This window comes from Amia ocellicauda, chromosome 21 (assembly GCF_036373705.1).
Source record: "Amia ocellicauda isolate fAmiCal2 chromosome 21, fAmiCal2.hap1, whole genome shotgun sequence".
Lineage (NCBI taxonomy): Eukaryota > Metazoa > Chordata > Actinopteri > Amiiformes > Amiidae > Amia > Amia ocellicauda.
In genome coordinates, this window is record NC_089870.1 from 4,219,682 (window position 1) to 4,238,719 (window position 19,038).

Genomic DNA, 19,038 nt, shown 5'->3' on the forward strand with positions numbered 1-19,038 from the left:
TCCCCTGTAGCTAAGGCCACATTTGTGTATACCTTTAATGACATCCACTATGCGCTCCATCAACTGACGTTTCTTCTTCACTTGCTCGCTATGTAATGACATTTGGTTGCTAGTCAACAAGCTTTTCACATCTGCCTTTTGTACATTTACAAAGTAAGCATCTGTACTATCTCTATGGATTTTTTCATGTTCCACTATTCTTAGGTGATTATGTTTCCAGGCTTTCATGTCTCCCTTTATGAAGGGGCTTTCACTAACCAAAGGTGCAAATGTCAAACAGACAGTACAGTACAGAGATTTTTTCAACAACTTGCGGTTGGTTCCATCTTTGCAGTTGAAAACTTTTGGTGTTTGTTAGAGGATGATAACAAAAAACATATCTATATCCTGTGACATAAGGCGAGCAAAGTAATCAAAATAATCAACAGCCTCATCTTCGTGTGTCTTTTTCTTAGCTTGTGGTTCAGGGTCCCTGAGTAGACTCTGCTCTCTCTTTTACATTTCCTTCAGTAGGCCTATGAGACTCATCTGTACCTGGATTAAATCACAATAAAAAGCAATCTGTAAGGCTATGACATGGAAACATGTTTTGACTGCATGTTTCAGTCTTATTTCATATTCTTTTCATCCTATTCCCTTTCAATTGTGGTCTTTGTATGTTTACTATTCTATTATTACTATACTGTTAATGATAAAAGCATAATAGGTCATAAATATGTGGGTATAAATAGTGGTGACATTGGAACTAATATCTAGTCATGTTAGATTGTTCAGTAAACAATGTTCACACACTGTGGTACAACAGCTCTACCTGTGCCTTCCACAGCAGGGATCCTTCTGGGCACATTACTGGGTCCTGACACTGTCTCTGACACTAAATCAAATTAAAAAAATTAAGTTGTTATAATTTTCAGCACAAGCCCCCCCTCCCTACAAAAGAAAAGTATTCTGATCATTTTTAACATTTAGCAATCCTACCTGCCCACTCTGGAGTTATGGGCTCATGGCTGGCGCTTGGTCCTGCCTCTTCCTCACCGCCAGCAGCAAACTGGTCTACTGGCTGCTGCTTACTAGAGACTACAATAGACTCTCACAGTCTCACAAACGCGTCACGACATACCATACTTATTCGTATCGTAACCGCTATATGCCATAACCTCACACAATTCCTTGACAATAAAATTGAATTGTGGTTTGTAGGCAACGTTATACGTTATATTTTGTTTTGCATGCCTGACATCTTGGCACTGTAGCCTAGGCTAGCATACCTGTCTTATCATCACCATCTTCTGGCTCTTGTTCTGTCCCTTCACTCTCAGTCTCAAGCTGCGAGCTTGTTTTACTCTTAAACAAGTCGCTGCGTTTGGCACATTTGGCCGTATCTTTTTTTCTTTAATTCTGGCTTTTTCAGCTCTCTTCTCTTTCTCTTTCTATTCTCCATCTTGTCTTAGTGTAAGTCTTACTCGCATCTTCTACCAATTTGTAATTACGTCAATCAGGTGTTCAATCACAACCTCCTGTGGACCTGGGCAGGGATCGACCAATTTGGGATTTGGTAGGGGCCACTCTCACCCCCAAATCAGCATCCAAGTGTTTGGATGTTTCTGTTGAGCTGACCTCTGAGCTAATTTTCGAGGAAAAGTGTTTCAGTAGCAGTGTGTGCGAGCGTGTGACGCAGAGCCCACGCTTCTGCAAGTGTAGCCTACATGAGTACATGATTTATTTAATTTTAAAATTATTGTGTTTACCGACCCTGTCACCGGCCCTTGCGGCCCAACAACCGCAAGGCCCACTGTGAATCTTCCCGTTTCTCCCGATTAGCCACTCTGTACTTGTCACCATGCAAACCCTGCTATCTGCCACTAGGAGCGAGTTTAGTGCTTCTGCAATTCCACATGCTAAATACACCAATCAGCCATAACATTATGACCACCTGCCTAATATTGTGTAGGTCCCAAAACAGCCCTGACCCATCGAGACATGGACTCCACTAGACCTCTGAAGGTGTGCTGTGGTATCTGGCACCAAGACGTTAGCAGCAGATCCTTTAAGTCATGTAAGTTGCGATGTGGGGTTGCCTTTGCCATTGCTGTGCCTGCCTTGATTTGACTGCATTTACGTTTTACAGTAAAATACGATATTTCCCAGCGGTTAAGTGGATGCTGATTAAAATGTGAGACTATTATGATATTTAAAACGAATACACCTTTTTGTAAAATTGTGTTTGTTTCCCCATACATTTAATGGACTTCTTATTATACTCGAATTAACTTAAAATTGAAGTTATACATAAAGTTATACCTTTGTAAATCAGTGGTATGTATTGAGCTGTTGTCAATACAAGTACAAATATGAATGTACTTGTATTACCTTTTATATTAACATATTACAGAATTGACCCATCATTTCCACATGTGTCTGCAGCCATAATAATGGATTGTACATGTAGGAATAACACTCCACCCCACCCTGCCTCCCTTTTGTTCAAATAAATTAGATATACATGCAATGGCCTGCAAAATCTGCTTGTATGTAGGCTAATACACAAAACTAATGGTGTGAACATATCTATGTCCAGATTGTTTTCTCAATTTAAATGCATCACTATAATGTGAATTGAATTGATGAAAGGTTGTTTTACATTAAGCCTCTCGTCTCCTTGAAATGATTACGCTACATCAGCAGGGAGGTAAATCCGGAGCCGGTACCACCACCGAAGCTATGGAAGATGAGGGAGCCTTGGAGCCCAGTGCACTGGTCATCCTGGGGAGACGAGAGGGGGCCATATAGGATACATGTGTGATGGGGTAGATACATTTTAAGATCAACTTACACATTATAGTTTCTGATACTTCAATTTGCTTTCCCAGTATAATGATCTGAGGGACATTGCTTTTCAAACAATGACAAATAATCTAGAATGTCAGGGCTCTCCAACAGGTCGATGCCCACCAGAAGCCCTTACACAGTGCTGGAACTTTTCCATTGTTCAGGCCCTGCAGGGCAGCACTGAGCTCCTGCAGTGAGATGGGCTGCTCCAGCTGGGCCACACAGGCTGCAGGGAGCTGTGGAAGACCCTGTGTGAAACTCTGCACTGCTGCCCATCCCATCCTGCCTGCGCCTCATACAAAGCACTATAGAAGCCCACTGCATACCGACACACCTGCGCCGGTGCACACTGCTCTATGCCCTGCGGCGTCCGCAGGCATCAAATGATTTTCAGCTGCGCCACTTTCTTCGAGTCCAAACAAAATACCTTGTTGGTGCATGAGCCTCCGCCAACCCCTGAAAACGGGATCTCTTTTCATTCAGGTCAATAAGGAGCCTACTGTCGGCACCCAGCTCTATGGCTCTCTGCAGAGATTCAATGTCCTCTTCCAATTTTGCCAGAGCTGCTTTTACACTTATTGTGTAATGACAGACTAGGCACAAGAGGGACGAAACCAGGTGCGGAGGGGCAAAGAAGAGTTGAAACAGGCAAGGGTCGAGAGCCGGCAAACAGGATCTGTGGGAAAAAGCAAAAGACCCGTCAAGGGGGCAGGCAGGAGGTCAGGAGATCGTTCAAACAAGGCAGAAGAGGGAATCCAAGAAACAGTTGTCGGCACAGACGCACACAGGCACACGCACGCAAAAAAAACAACAGGAGAAACATTTAGAAATGACAACACAAGGTGCTGCGGAATGTCAATTGAATAATTGTTGCTGGTGATTGAGAAAGACGTTAGAATTCAGGGGATGACCTCTGGTGGTAAACAGTGGGATTGTGGAGTGAGGATGACACATATTGTGACATTACTACATTTATTTGTACTTTCCCAATATCCCACCACTGTTTCACAGATAAGATCACACAAAATCGCCCTTTTGTTGATGCCAGTGCTGCCAGAAAACTTTAAAAACCTCTACAAAATGTGCATTATCGAACAGATTGTTATTAAAATGCCAATACGGGCTGTGTGTTTTAAAAGCAGCATCCAAAATCGAAACAGCCAATAATCTGTGTTCAGATAAAAAGGTAGGAACAATTCTACAATTCAGAAAAAGACTGTGCTGATAATTAAAAATATAAGCCTATCCAGTCGAGCCGAAGAAATAAAACTACTACTACTCTTTACCCAAGTGTATTGTCTACGATGCAGGTTAGAAGCTTTCCATACATCTACTAAATTATTGTGAGTAATAACTGAAAGCAACTCCTTAGCAGATGGAACATGTGGTTCAATGTGGTTCCTATGGTTCACCACGGTGGATCTGAAAGATGCTTGCTTTCACATCCCCATTGCGCAGGCGCACAGGAAGTTTCTCCGCCTTCGAGGGCCGAACATTCGAGTTTGCTGTTCTGCCCTTCGGCCTGTCGCTAGCCCCTCGCACTTTTTTCCAAGTGCATGGACATCGTGTTAGCCCCCTTACGTTGCCATGGGGTTTGCGTCCTCATTTACTAGCAGACTGGCTGGTTTGTTCTCACTCGAGGGAGCAGGTTCATAGCTAAACAAACCTCATTCTAGGCCATCTCTCCGAATTGGGCTTCTGGGTCAATCGAGTAAAGAGCCGCCTGACGAAAACTCAGCATGCACAGTTCCTTGGACTTCACTTTGATTCTGTTGCCATGCTCGCCACGCTGGAACCAGAGAGAGTTGCCTCTCCCTCTTCCAACTGAGAGCTCGTGCCAGAGGCTGCTGGACCTCCTAGCGGCAGCATTACAGACCCTGAACTCCTGGTGGCCCACTTGACTCGAGGTGTTGCCACGTCTTGGGCCCTTTTTCAAGGCGCGCCCTTGGACAACATTGTTGTGGCTGCAGCTAGGGTTTCGCTGCTTACATTGGTCCGGTTCCACAGGTTGTATGTGACTGGACCGGTCCCTTCCATTGGGAACCCGGTGTTGGCTGCAGTTGAGCCCCAGTAGCCCACGGGCTCTGGCTCCTGATTTCCTCTCCCAGTCTGTCCCTGTTAAGCACATCCTGATAGAGCTATTTGAACCATGTCTTCCCTTCCACCGGACTATGCCTTCCAGTCGAGCACACACGCAAGCTGCTCCTGGACTTGCTGACAGCCTGTCGATGTGTTCCAAGGGTCTGTCATGCGGCCTACAGGTATGTTGCCTTACGAGGCTGCCCTGTATATAGTTTGTTCATTATTGCATTGTTGCGGTGGTACATTCATCTGGTCTGTATCCCACTCTGTATATATAACGTGTAAACATCAGGACTGTGGCTCCACTCTAGCTTGTGTAGACTGGAGCTCACTGCCGCTGTTCCCAGCTGATGGCGCTCGAGTTGTTCTCACTATATAGTTCCTTGGTCAGCAGGTCTGTTGCCTGCTCTGGCTGTGTGCAATAGAGTCCGCTGCTGCTGTCCTCAGTGGTAAGCACTTGAATGGGCTCTTGTGTTCCGCTGTGTACATAGTTAATTTGTCAGCACAGTAGAGCTAATGTTGCCCTGCGCTAGCTGGTCTAATCAACAGGCGTCAACTGCTCCTGTGTTCCGTGGGAGGCACATGAGTTGGTTCCTGCGCCCCGTGGTGTGTATAGTTCGTTTGTATGACATTTTAAGTTGTCAGCACAATGGAACTCTCCACTCTGTACTGTTCAGTTGAGTAGGATGCTTCTGTGCTGTGCGGAGGCAGCATGAATGCTCCTGCTGCCACGCGATATATATTGTCGTTTTTAGCTCGGCTACTCTGTGACTGTGTACTGTGCAGGCTGTGTACTATGTTGTGTTTCAGTGGGTCTATGGCCCCGCACCTATTAGATCAGGGGTCCAGTTCCATGATAATGCGTGGAGGCCGCACATGTTGCTTGATTGCCCACGCCAGATATGTACAAGTAGATTACGGTCTCGCTCCTACCTGCACTAGTAGAGCAGCCGGCCTTGCTATTGTAAGCAGAGGGTGTAAGAGTTAACCTCTGTAGCCTCACTTTGTATATGCTGATTCTAGACAGTTCCCGGTAAGAACATGACTGCGGTCCTGCAGCCCTGTGGGGCCCCTGAGATTACTGTCTGGAGTTGTGTTGCCGAGGCCCCCTAGCAGTCACCTCGGGGCAGGGTCCCTTATCAACTCGGTGCCTCCTCCCTTGCGATGGTTTTGTTATACAGTAACCCCTCCCCCTTGGGCAGTGCTTCCGACTTGAAAGATAATTATAGGTTGCGAATGCAACCCCGGTTATCTGAGAAAGGAAGCACTGCCCAAGGGTTGCAAGGTCGTGCAGGAGTCATGCTCCTGGCAAACGAGGATGAACTTGTGCAGACATCACGTTTTATAGAACAGGAAGTGGGAAGGGACCAGTTCTGAGTGACGTGTGCAGAGGGGCCAATGGCAGCTTTGATAGAGTGACGTTTTTTGATCGGGTTCCTACGGAAGTGCGCAGCAACCCCTCCCCCTTGGGCAGTGCTTCCTTTTTCAGATAACCAGGGTTGGATTTGCAACATATCGTTTCTCTCTGAAACAGACACCTGAATCAGATTTGAAGGTGACTTCTGCCAATCCTTTTCCACAGATATTTTTGAGTAATGTAACAGGGTTAAATTGAAATGATTGTGTGTTTCATCAAACTAAGTTTAATGGATGACATTATTTTCATTTTAAAATACTGGTAGAATCCTCCTTAATATTTCATTGATAAGGTTAATCTATACTGTTTCCTGCACGCTTGCAGGTAAAACCAAACCAATGGAAAAAATGGGGGTGAGTTGTTAATTTTATTTTACTTTTCTGCTGAAGAGTGTTCCTTTTCTAAAGTTTGTGGATTTCTTGTTGTATATATACAAACTGTACTGGACCAAAAACTATGACAATACATAATAGCATGCCTCTGGTTTCAATCAACCTAATTGCAATGTAGAATGTAGAATTCACAGTGTAGAATTCCATGACATCACAATATCACCCCCACCATCAGACTGCCTTGCAATTCTACTACATCAGTAGTACAATTTTATGACATCATAATGTCATTCTACTTCCAGAGTATGCTTTAGTGTCTCACCACTGACTTGACTCCATTCCAGTCTGATCAACACAGCAGTGAAGATCTCCTTCTGTGAAACATCTATCTTTCGGTGGTAATTTATACATTTCGTTCTTGAGCCGAGTTTTGAAACCCTTTGGTGAGTAAGATCCATCTTTGTCAGGGGTAAAGGCTTAGATGAAGTATTTTTTACTGTACATTTACAAGTTTATTCTTTCTTTCGTTAACATAGTGACGAATGTCTGTGAAATTGCCCGAGACCTCCCAGAGCTGCGAGCTGAAGCGCAGGAGAGAGGAGATGGGGACCAGCAGCAGCAGGGCGCCTGTTGCCACGGACGAGGATAATGATGAGTACCAGCTGGTGGATCATGAGATGCTCTGCTCCCAGAGAAACCCGTATGAAGTCCTGGAGTTCCTGGGCCGGGGCGTCTTTGGCCAGGTGGTGAAGTGCAGGAATCACCGTACCGATGAGATCGTGGCCATCAAGATCCTGAAGAACAAACCCGCCTATGAGCGGCAGTGCCTGATTGAAGCCACCATCCTGGCCAGGCTGAGCAGAGAGAACCCCGACCAATATAACCTTGTCCGGGCTAATGAGTGTTTCCGGTACAAGGGCCACTTGTGCCTGGTGTTTGAGATGCTAGATCAGAATCTGTATGACGTCCTTAGCTTCGGGCCCCTGCCCCTCAAGTACATCAGGCCCATCCTGCAGCAGGTCGCCACTGCCCTGCTGAAGCTGGAGACTCTGGGGATCATCCACGCTGACCTCAAGCCTGACAACATTATGCTGGTGGACGCGGCCAGGCAGCCCCTCAGAGTCAAGGTGATCGACTTCGGTCTGGCCACCCATGTCTCGGAGGCAGTGCGCTCTGCCTGCATGCAGGCCAGATATTTCAGGTAAGGCAACGTGGCATTGCGTTTTCTAAATACTCCTTCTAAATACTTCAGTCTGTTGTGTTTACCTAATGCGCTTTGCACAGAACACATGAAGATGTATAGTTGTTAAGCACAATATGGCCAATGTCTGTAAAATATGGGAGTGAACTTAATTATAGGAGACCAGAGGAAAAAAAAACTGCATTCTCGGAAATAAAACATGTACTGACCTTAACTTCAGCGACACCCTAGCAGCTAAAGATGCAACATTTATAAATGTTTATACTAAATATAGTTAATATAGAGTCAGAATACAATACAATTACTATAGAGAGGGGTGTTTCAAATGAAACCAGGGAAATATGCCAAGAAGTAAAGCCAAATAATACAATGTGAGATCGAACATCAAATTCATATTATTCCTCATGTTTTCCACGCTGTGGGTTTTGTTAAAGCAGGCCTTGGTTACAGAGTCACCCTGTCTGAAATCACATTCTTTCTTGCCTCGTCCACACTGACCCACTGCTTCTATATGTCCTGTCTCTGCAGGGCTCCAGAGATCATCCTTGGCCTGCCCTACAATCAAGCCATTGATATGTGGTCGCTGGGCTGCATCATTGCAGAGCTGTTTCTGGGGTGGCCTCTGTACCCCGGGGCTTCGGTGTACGATCAAGTAAGAGCTGGAAGCTGCCTTTCCTGTCTAACGTCTAACAGAACTTGCACCTGAAAGAGTATTGAGCAGTAAAGACAAGAGTCCTCGTCTCTCTTCTGATGTTCAAACGAAAGGCTTTTGATCAAAATTTGTTCTCTTCCTGCAAAAACAGTAGGCATGATTTTTAAAAGCCTGATATATGTGTGTCCAAATAATTTAATTTACATTCTCTAGTACATTCTCTGATATGTGTGTTTATATATATATTTATATTTATGCTCAGCACAGGTGAAGATGGAAAGGATTGAACTTTTAACAGGTTTTTGATTTTCCAGCATTACTCTCAGTGGCTTTTGATTGATTTATTTTTGTTTTTCTAGATCCGGTACATAGTTGAGATGCAGGGTTTGCCTGCGGAGAACCTGCTGAGTGCTGGGACGAAGACAGGAGAGTTCTTTAAGAGAGACTCGGCCAACTCCCTGTGGAGACTTAAGGTCAGACCTTATAACACATTCAGGCTATAGCATTCAAAGAGACACATTTGGTCTTGTTAAAACATAAACTAAACTTAAAAAATAAAATGTAAATGTCCCTATCTGTATATTAACACACAGACGCCAGAAGAGCATGAGGGAGAGACGGGGATCCAGTCAAAGGAGCAGCGGCTGTACAAGTCCAGTGGTTTGGATGGCATGGCGCTGGTATGGAGCCCCTCAAACACTGGGTCATATTTACTGTGTTAGCACCTGGAGAAGTGCAGGCATCTCATTTTCACTTATACATTCCTATGTATTCGTTGGCACATTTCGCAAAGGTCTAGTAAACCTCCAGTTGTATTGGTACGAGTCACAGACTGAGTCACAGATATTGAAAGGCTTTTAACTGAACACTCTACAGTTTACTGCACTCTTACTGAGGTATAACTGTCTTGGGAAAGAACAGGCATTATGAAGAAATCTTAACTCCTCTAATTTGACTCCACAGGTCCATATGCCAATGGATCTGGATGGGAATGACTTGATGGCAGAATTGGCAGACCGGCTGCAGTTCATTGACCTGCTGAAGAGGATGCTGTCGATGGACCCAGAGGACAGAATTACCCCTGTCCAAGTCCAGAACCATCCCTTCGTCACTATGACTCATCTATTTGAGTTCCTCCCCAGCACACAGTATGTTTTAATAGGGGTGCGGATAAAAACAAAAGACAAAAACTGCCAACGTTGAAGAGTGTGCTCTTAAAAGCCACCTTGTGTTGTGTCTCCTGTAATAGGCAGGGAATAGCTGTGGAGCTGAATCTCCAGAGACACTGTGTTTTCACTTGATGAATATGCATCTTGGCAATGGGGTCTTTTGTGGGGAAAGAAAAATAAGAATATCAATCCGTCAATACCAGGAAAGCTTCTGAATTGTACTTGTTAAAAACAACCGTACACTAATTTTAAAGCTAGTGCTCAGAACGTGGAGATACTTATCTTAACACATCTCTTCCTCTCGCCTAGTGTCATGTCTTGTGCCCAAGACATGGAGGTGTGCTATAGTCGGGTCGATACCAGCACGACCTACAATTGCCAGCTCCACGCAGCCCTCAGCACGACCTTTAACAGCCAGGTCAACACATCCCCCAGCACGACCTACAACAGCCAGGTCAACACAGCCACCAGCACGACCTATAACAGCCAGGTCAACACATCCCCCAGCACGACCTACAACAGCCAGGTCAACACAGCCACCAGCACGACCTACAACAGACAGGTCAACGCAGCCTCCAGCATGACCTACAACAGCCAGGTCAACACAGCCACCAGCACGACCTACAACAGACAGGTCAACGCAGCCTCCAGCATGACCTACAACAGCCAGGTCAACGAAGCACCCAAGGTGAGTCCCAAAGTTTTTTTCTTTGTTTTCCCCTTTGTCTGTCCTGCAGGAGTGATAATGTAGGTGTGAGAGACTGAGCAACATGTGTCTCCAGGAAGTCCATTTGAGTGATGAAGCTAATATTAAACTGGTTAATACAGGTTCACCCATGATGTTTTAGTGTAATTGTTAAATCAGTTACTGTTTATCCTCATTTTGAATTTGACTTTTAATTTAAAAAAAAGTGTTGTATAGTCACAATATCACTATAAAAGTCTGCACCGATAATTATATACTAGTCTCTAGCATTTCAGTTCACTGACTGCCACTCTATAACACATCTCAAAAGCTATATATTCAGAGCTGATTCCGTCATCCAGAAGGATTGACTCCTGGTCTCATGCAGACCCCTCAGAGCTAGGGCCACATCTCTCACTTTAGTGACCATGTCAGCTCTTTGGTACGGCCCTCAGTATTGCAACTGGCACTGAGTATTGCTGGAGTTATAAAGGAGGTGGTATGGAGAGAGAGATAGATATGTATTGTTCCCTCTCCGTTCAGGAGTGAAAAGGGTCGATCTGTGTGGGCGTCATTATTTAGGAGGGTGAAAGGAAGGCAGACAATGCTACTGCAGTCAAATAATTAGCTCTGCTTGAATCCAACACCCTCAGACATGTGGAGATGGATGGACTGCTGTCGGTCGGGTTTGGTTTCGTGTCAACTCTGCAGACAGGCGCTCTCAGACTCTTTTTCGTGACTTTGCACAGGCGCAGCAACTTGTGGCAGCAGAGGAGAACAACAGGCAGTCGGACAACATCACCCCCTCCAACGCACAGGCGCCGGCAGCGGATGTCCACCTCTACAACCCCCCCAGGCTGGGCACTATGGGCAGGGCTCGGGTCACCACGCGGGCCAGGAGACCCATCCCCCCCGCCCTGGGCACAATGGGCAGGGCTCGGGTCACCACACGGGCCAGGAGACCCATCCCCCCCGCCCTGGGCACTATGGGCAGGGCTCGGGTCACCACACGGACCAGGAGACCCATCCCCCCCACCCCAGGCACTATGGGCAGTTGTCAGCTCACCACGTGGGCCACAAGAAAGTGAACTTTGCTGACTGTAAATAAAACTGTAAATTACAGAATGTCAACTTTTGTATTTTGTCATATTCTCCAACTTTCATATGGAGGTGTTTAGTCTCCGAGAAATTCATTCATTCTTGTGAAGTGAGTGATCAGTGGAAGACAAACTTGAAGACCTAGTAGATAAATAGGAAGAGATCTTTTCAAGGAACAAACTAGATTGTAGTGAAGCTAGAGGCTCTGTTCACAGAATGCGAAACAGAAGAGAAACAAGTACTTGATGAAATGGAGAAAAGGGCATTATTAGGAAGTCAAACAGTGAGTGGGCTTCGCCTTTAGTGCTTGTATGGAACAAATCTGGGGATCTACATGTCTGTACTGATTGTCGTGAGTTGAACAGGCACACATTAGGGATGCTTATCCACTGCCTCATGACTTAAAATATGTCCCAAGTGTAAAAAATGTACACTACCAGTCAAAATTGTATGAACACGTCAATTTGTTATAGACATTTTTGCAGTTTAATGTCTCAATGTACTAAATTAAAGCATAGAGCAAATAAACAATTGGAGATAAAAGAAGAAATCATGGAATTGTTTTGTTAAACAAAATTTAGCCCCTTACATCTCAGATATTCAGAAAGATGTTGCATTGTGACCTTAAAAGGGCACCAAATCCATGTGCTTCTCTTTAATCCCATGTTCTCTTAATCTCTTCATTGTTGTGTTGTTCGCCAAGTGTTTGGTATCCCATGAAAGATGAGACTCTAAGCTTTCTAAAGATGTGACAAAATTGTTTTTTATTCCACCCCCTGCATTTACTTTAATATTTTACTATAACTATTTTCTAATGGTATTATAAGTATATATTATAGTATAGGACTATTAGTGTGTATGTGTGTATAATTATACAGATGGGTGACAATGGAAAAAACAACATAAAGTGTCTCAGTAAGGTGTTGGGCACCATGAGCCAGAAGAACAGCTTCTTCTAAACAATGTGAGGAAGCAATACAAAAGGCAAACACAATGTTAGGGTATATTGTCAAAAGTGTTGAACTGAGAACAAGGGCAGTAATGTTCAGTCTGTACAATGCACTAGTTTGAGCTCATCTGGAATACTGTGTACAGTTCTGGGCTCCACACTTCAAGAAAGATATCGCTGCTCTAGAGGCAGTTCAGAGGAGAGCAACCACACTTATTCCAGGTCTGAAGGGAATGTCCTACTGAGACACTGAGGGAACTGAACCTTTTCACCCTGGAACAGAAGGAGACTATATGGGGACTTGATCCAAGTCTTCAAGGTCATGAAAGGCATCGACCACATCAAACCAGAGGAGCTTTTCCAGATCTGCAGGGACACATGGACCCGGGGACACAAATGGAAATTGGGCTTCAAGGCATTCAAGATGGAAAACAGGAGACACTACTTCACACAGAGAGGCATCACAATCTGGAACAAACTCCCCAGTGATGTGGTTTAGTGCTACTGGTGGGTGATGTTTCAAATAAATGACAAGTGCTGGACTGAGAGCAGTAAGAGAAATCAAAATGACTGGTGTACTTTGATACATTTAAAGCTAAATACCAACAATGACGAAGAAATACTGTTTCAAAGCTTTTAGGAACTTGCTTCTGTGGAAGGAGAATAATTGCTGAACTTTCTATGATACGTCCTTGAACACTTGGAACACTTGAAGTGGAATGAAGTGATGGGTTTCCTTTTGTGAATCTGAAAATGTTTTGATGGAGGAACCAGAGATTGGAACAGAACAGACTTTGAAAATATATGGTGATTTGATGGCCAACTCACAGTTCCACAGATGAATGCTTTATTTAACAGATATGTTCAATATACAGTACTGTGCAAAAGTTTTAGGCAGGTGTGAAAAAATGCTTTCAAAAATAAACATGTTAATATATTATATTTATCAATTAACAACATGCAAAGTGAGTGAACAGAAGAAAAATCTACATCAAATCCATATTTGGTGTGACCATGCTTTGCCTTCAAGACAGCGTCAATTCTTCTAGGTACACTTGCACAAAGTCAGGGATTTTGTAGGCATATAGCCAGGTGTATGATTAAACAATTATAGCAAACAGGTGCTAATGATCATCAATTCAATATGTAGGTTGAAACACAATCATTAACTGAAACAGAAACAGCTGTGTAGGAGGAATACAAAAAAAAGCCAAACTCAGGTAACAATGTGAGGTTGCTGAAGACCGTTTACTGTCAAAAGTCATACATCATGGCAAGACTGAGCACAGCAACAAGACACAAGGTAGTTATACTGCATCAGCAAGGTCTCTCCCAGGCAGACAGGGGTTTCCAGATGTGCTGTCCAAGCTCTTTTGAAGAAGCACAATGCAACGGACAACGCTGAGGACCGTACACGCAGTGGTCGGCCAAGGAAACTTACTGCAGCAGATGAAAGACACATCATGCTTACTTCCCTTCACAATCAGAAGATGTCCAGCAGTGCCATCAGCTCAGAATTGGCAGAAAACAGTGGGACCCTGGTACATCCATCTAGTGTCTTGAGAAGTCTGGTCAGAAGTGGCCTTCATGGTAGACTTGCAGCCAAAAAACCATACCTCCGACTTGTTTTGAAGACAAAGGGTGGTCACACCAAATATGGATTTGGTTCATTCAGTTAATTGATAAATATAATCTATTAACATGTCTATTTTTGAAAGCATTCTTACTTTACAGAATTTTTTCACAACTGCCTAAAACGTTTGCACAGTACTGTATATATATATATATATATATATATATATATATATTTACAGTACTATTTTTTTTTTTCACATTTTGCTCAGTCTCATGCATTTGATTTCGGATTTTATTCCTCATCAATGCTGCATACTCCAGAGTTTTACCTAAAATCACTATTAAAAATACAAAAATGAAACATCATAATTGGTTAAGTCTCCACCCCCCTGAGTTAATACTCTGTCAGCAATTACAGTCTGTTGGGATCGGTCTCTGCACAAGTAGATTTGGCAATATTTGATCATTCTTCTTTACAAAACAGTCCAGGCTTTGTCAAGTTTCTTGGGGAGCGTTGATGGACAGCAATCTTCTAGTCATGTCACAAATTTCGATTGGATTTAGGTTGGGGCTCTGACTGGGCAACTCTAGCACATTTACCTTTTTGTTTCTTAGTCACCATATAGGTAATATATGTATGTGCGTGTTTTACGAAAACCGTGCCGTAAGAGCAAGAATTTACACTATACAACAGCCCTAATTAAAGCATGATAACTGAAGAGCCAGTAGACAATAAAATGCATAATTCTATTGAGGGACAGTTTGAAGTAGTTCAAGTAAGAGCAGAATATAGGTAATAGTCACATCAGAGCTATGTGCAGTGCAATTGGTGCAATTTTATTATTTTGCATCTGTGGTATGTTATTGAACGCTGAGTAAACATTGGATTCCTGTTGTCAGACTGGTACATTAGCTTAAGGCTAAACTGTGATCTGAAAACACTGCATAAGGTTACTGTAACAATGTTCAGTAGTCTATGAACGCATTGTAAAAATCAATAGCCTCGTCCCATGAAAGTTTCTGAAAGGTATTATCTCAGAAGTAATATCATTACATTGAATAACTAACGTTGTTAAATTGTGGTTAATTCAATTCAAATACATGTTCAAGGCGTTAGGATATGGTAGGTAGAAATGGCAATAACATCATGGAACATGGCTGAAATGTCCTGAAAAGGTCCTGATAAGATTTGTTTTAAAGGGTTGCAACCCTGGAAAGAGGAGAATTAAGATTACAGGTGCTGTCAAGGAAAACAAAACTCATGCAAAGCTGATTGATATTGTGACAGTGTTGGGGGTAGGTAGGCCCATCCAGTGCATAAATCCAATTTCCCCCCCATATAAACCATAACAATGATCTCAGAATTTTCTATGAATCTACCCCCCCACCCTCAGCTATAGCACTTTATTCTCTTTAGATCTTACCTATAAGCATTTCCAGACACTCATTCTTGTCAGCTGTCTCAGTTGATTTGTCTGCTGTCTCCAATTCCTGTGAATGTGAAGCAAGAGCACTGCATTACAAACAAGACAGCTTCTCCTGACGCAGAAGAACACAAGATCTCTGTTTGGGCAGGTATCAACTTTGAATAGATCATTTTTAATTTCAAATCTGTATTGATTTATATTACTGCACTTGGATAAGGGTGTCTGCCATGAAATAAATAAATACTGTGCGCAGCGATCGGTAATGTCCGTACCTCACTGGCAGATGGTCTGAAGCTCCCAAAGCCATACATTTTGAGGACTTCCCTCACCACCACCTTGGGGATCTCACGGATGTGGCCAATCTTTCCAGAGACAGTGCCGGCAGTCCATCACCAACATCTCCATAATGTTGAGGTAGACACGGCTGGCTGCTCTCTTCACCTTGACAGCAGCAGAATCCTATGTCTTCCTATGAAACACGAACTGGAACCATCATGGACAGCATTTTTAGAGTTGGAGAAACCAAATGTCATACAGGGATTCTACCCCATACCTATAGGATGTTATGAACCTGATTCAAAGTAACAAATGATTGCAAATTGTTATATTTTAAGATATGGTCATATAAAGCAGCACTATTCATTCCCAATCAACCTGCATATCCTTGCCATATTAATTTATTTTATTATTCTTATGCCTAATATTATATTGAATGGAAGGGATCCCCAGTGTCATTATCCTAATGACCTACCCTCAGCCAAGAGAAAGCCCATGGAAGCAAAATGTATAGTATCAATTAAAACATCCATTATTATTGCACTGATCATAATTGATCGTATAGTGGCACCCAGTAGCACCCAAGATGATATCACCCATAACCTGCTTAATATCTCAATAAAAGCTCAATAAGTACAAGACCCAAAATAAGGTACAGACATCGAAATATGTCAATCGCGATCTCAAATGACCATAAATGTTCAATTAGCATCAATTAGCCCTTCCCCCACAGGTAACATACAGCTCTGGACCACCACAGTTGTATGCACACATTTCACAGACAAGAGATACAACAGGGCAAGGAGGGTCCATAATATCTACAAACCCAATACTTCCTTTTTCATGTGTCCCCTTCAACACTAAAACAAATACACAATACTCTGTGCAGTACAATGTCCCACTCCACACTGTGCCGCTCCGCTCTCCTGCCGCAGCGCTGGGCCCTTGTCTCCCCAGACTCTGTAGTTCGGGCGCTCCCGGGAGAGACAGTGGTCCAGGCCGGTCCACACCGAGACTCCTGATTTAACAATCAAAGATAAATAACATCACTTATACAATAATACACGATCTTCATCATTACTGAAAATAAATATAAAATGGCTACGTGATTCAAATAACATAACATTGAATGTATTTTTCATTGTTATTAATCATATGCGTCCCCCCAGTCCCGTGTATTGAATGGTTTAGTCCACAAGCAGCTGTATTGCACTGTTAGGGTGAATGACGTCAGAAACACGCTGTGTATGCGATTTATGTTTAATTCATTATTCTCTCAAGGGATATCTCACGTTGTTGTTTCCTTATTTGTAAACACATAGGCTTATATTGTTCACCATTACATGAGCAAAATCCTCAGAGCTCCCGCCCTACCAGCGCTGCACCACTTGGTGGATAATGAAGCCGCGGACTCAACAAGAAAGCGGCAAAGACGACTCTGTGAAGCAGATCACGATAGCAGGGTGTGGGTGCTGGGCCTGATACACTGAGGTAAGACAGGTATATTTATTTATTTAATTCAGCAGTAGACGGAGGAAATGCACCCTGAATGAGGACCCCAGGTCATTAGAAATGTTAAGCATATTTGTAGGGTGAACTGAGATTTTTATTTTTAGCAACGTATTTGTAAGCTTTTACACAAACCTGCAGTTCACCTGAGGTCAGGGCCGGTTCTAGACATTTGGAGGCCCTAGGCAAAATTTATGTTGGAGACCCCTGTCTTGATTGGTGGACTAGCGCAGTGGTTCCCAAACTTCCTGGGTGGCGTCCCCCCAAAACATTTAGGTCACAGGTCACGCCCCCCCCCCCCATATAAAAGTATATTTATCTTTAGAGCAGTGCTCTTGCTTGTTTTCATTTCACTTTTCACCATTTTATTTGTGAATTTAAATCAGAATCTCTCTATGCATGAACCTATTCTTACTCCATCTAGTACGGATGTGCCTGAATCAACATAGTTACAGAAGATACAGTAACGCTCTTTCCATTTTATACAATTTTACTAGTTATGTAATATATAGGATGAGACCGAATATTCGAAAATTCAACTATTCATTAAAGATGGCCACTATCTTCAAGTGAATCTAACATTCGATAGTTAAAATAATAATAATAATAATAATAATAATAATAATAATAATAATAATAATAATAATAATAATAATAATAATAATAATAATAATTTTTATTTTATTTTAAACCCTGTACGGCTGATTGGCTCTCTATGTAGCTGTAATGAAGATTGACGAGAGGGTGAGATTTGTTATTTCTTGTCTGTGATTGGCTGACAATGACAGAGCTGCGCGACTCCGCCAATGGGATCAGTGGAATTCTGCAGATCTACGCAGAAAGGAAAGAGGAGCAACAAACAAACTAATATTATTAAAACACACACAGCCAGCTATTGCTATATATTTTGTTTTCACTGGAACTTGAACACACAGGTATGTTTCTGAATTTATTTAATAAAGTTGTTGTGTTAGATGAGTATTTTAAAATAAAGTTCAGAAGTTTTGCAATTGCAAAAATTGTCACATTGCATTATTTCGCCTTTAATGTATTTTTTGTTAATGCGTTTCCAAAATATTTCAGCAGAGTCCTGGCGAGCTCGTTTCCACTTGATGACATTTTGGAGCTGCAAGTTAGTCTTATGTATTTATTTTACCGTAATTATCACCTCATTATTTTCCACTCCTGTGAGTCGCGACAGTACAGCTTGTCTTTAATGTGTGTAAGTGTAGAAAAAGATATCAGTTTATCCAGTGCGATTTATGCAGGGCGGCAATCAACAGTTGTCAGATGCCCTCAGGGATTTCTTGTGTCTCGTCTTGACTTTTTACCTGTTCAGCTCTTTCCCCGCGCCCCCCATAAAGTTTGGGAAACCCTGGACTCACGTATAGGGATGATACAGTTATGGAGGCCCTGCCTCCAAGGCCGAGGCCCTAGGCAATTGCCTACTCTGCCTATAGGTAGTGCCGGCCCTGCCTGAGGTATTGTGATTGTAGTGATTTTCTACAGGAAGAAAAAAAGTCGAATAATTTGTTAGACATTAGTTCAATTAAATAAATAAAATACAAAAAATGCGTAAGCCAAAATGGCGATCCACCAGGCGAGAGTGGGTTTCAAACAACCGCGTGCTCACAAAATTCCCTTGCCTGGCAATTAGATCTCATGATTTGATTTATTTCACTCTGAAATCATATATTCATTTACAATTCCCACACAACGTTAAACACAGAGATCCTATTGATCAATGCTGACTCGCCTCCAGACAGCGGCTCCAGTGAGTCGGTGGGATTCTGCTGTTCTCAGCAACTCGAGTCCTTAAGACTAGTCTTTTAAAGTA

General features: G+C 43.0%; 1 protein-coding gene across 1 annotated transcript; it reads left to right on the forward strand.

Moving 5' to 3' along the window:
- Nucleotides 1-6,410: 6,410 nt before the first annotated feature.
- On the forward strand, nt 6,411-11,455 carry LOC136717387 (homeodomain-interacting protein kinase 2-like). Its single transcript, XM_066695004.1, has 7 exons — nt 6,411-7,861; nt 8,390-8,513; nt 8,873-8,986; nt 9,107-9,193; nt 9,477-9,661; nt 9,992-10,370; nt 11,117-11,455. Exons 1-7 carry the CDS (start codon nt 7,203-7,205, stop codon nt 11,453-11,455), a joined length of 1,887 nt encoding a protein of 628 aa, XP_066551101.1. The 5' UTR covers nt 6,411-7,202.
- The last annotated feature ends 7,583 nt before the right edge of the window (nt 11,456-19,038 follow it).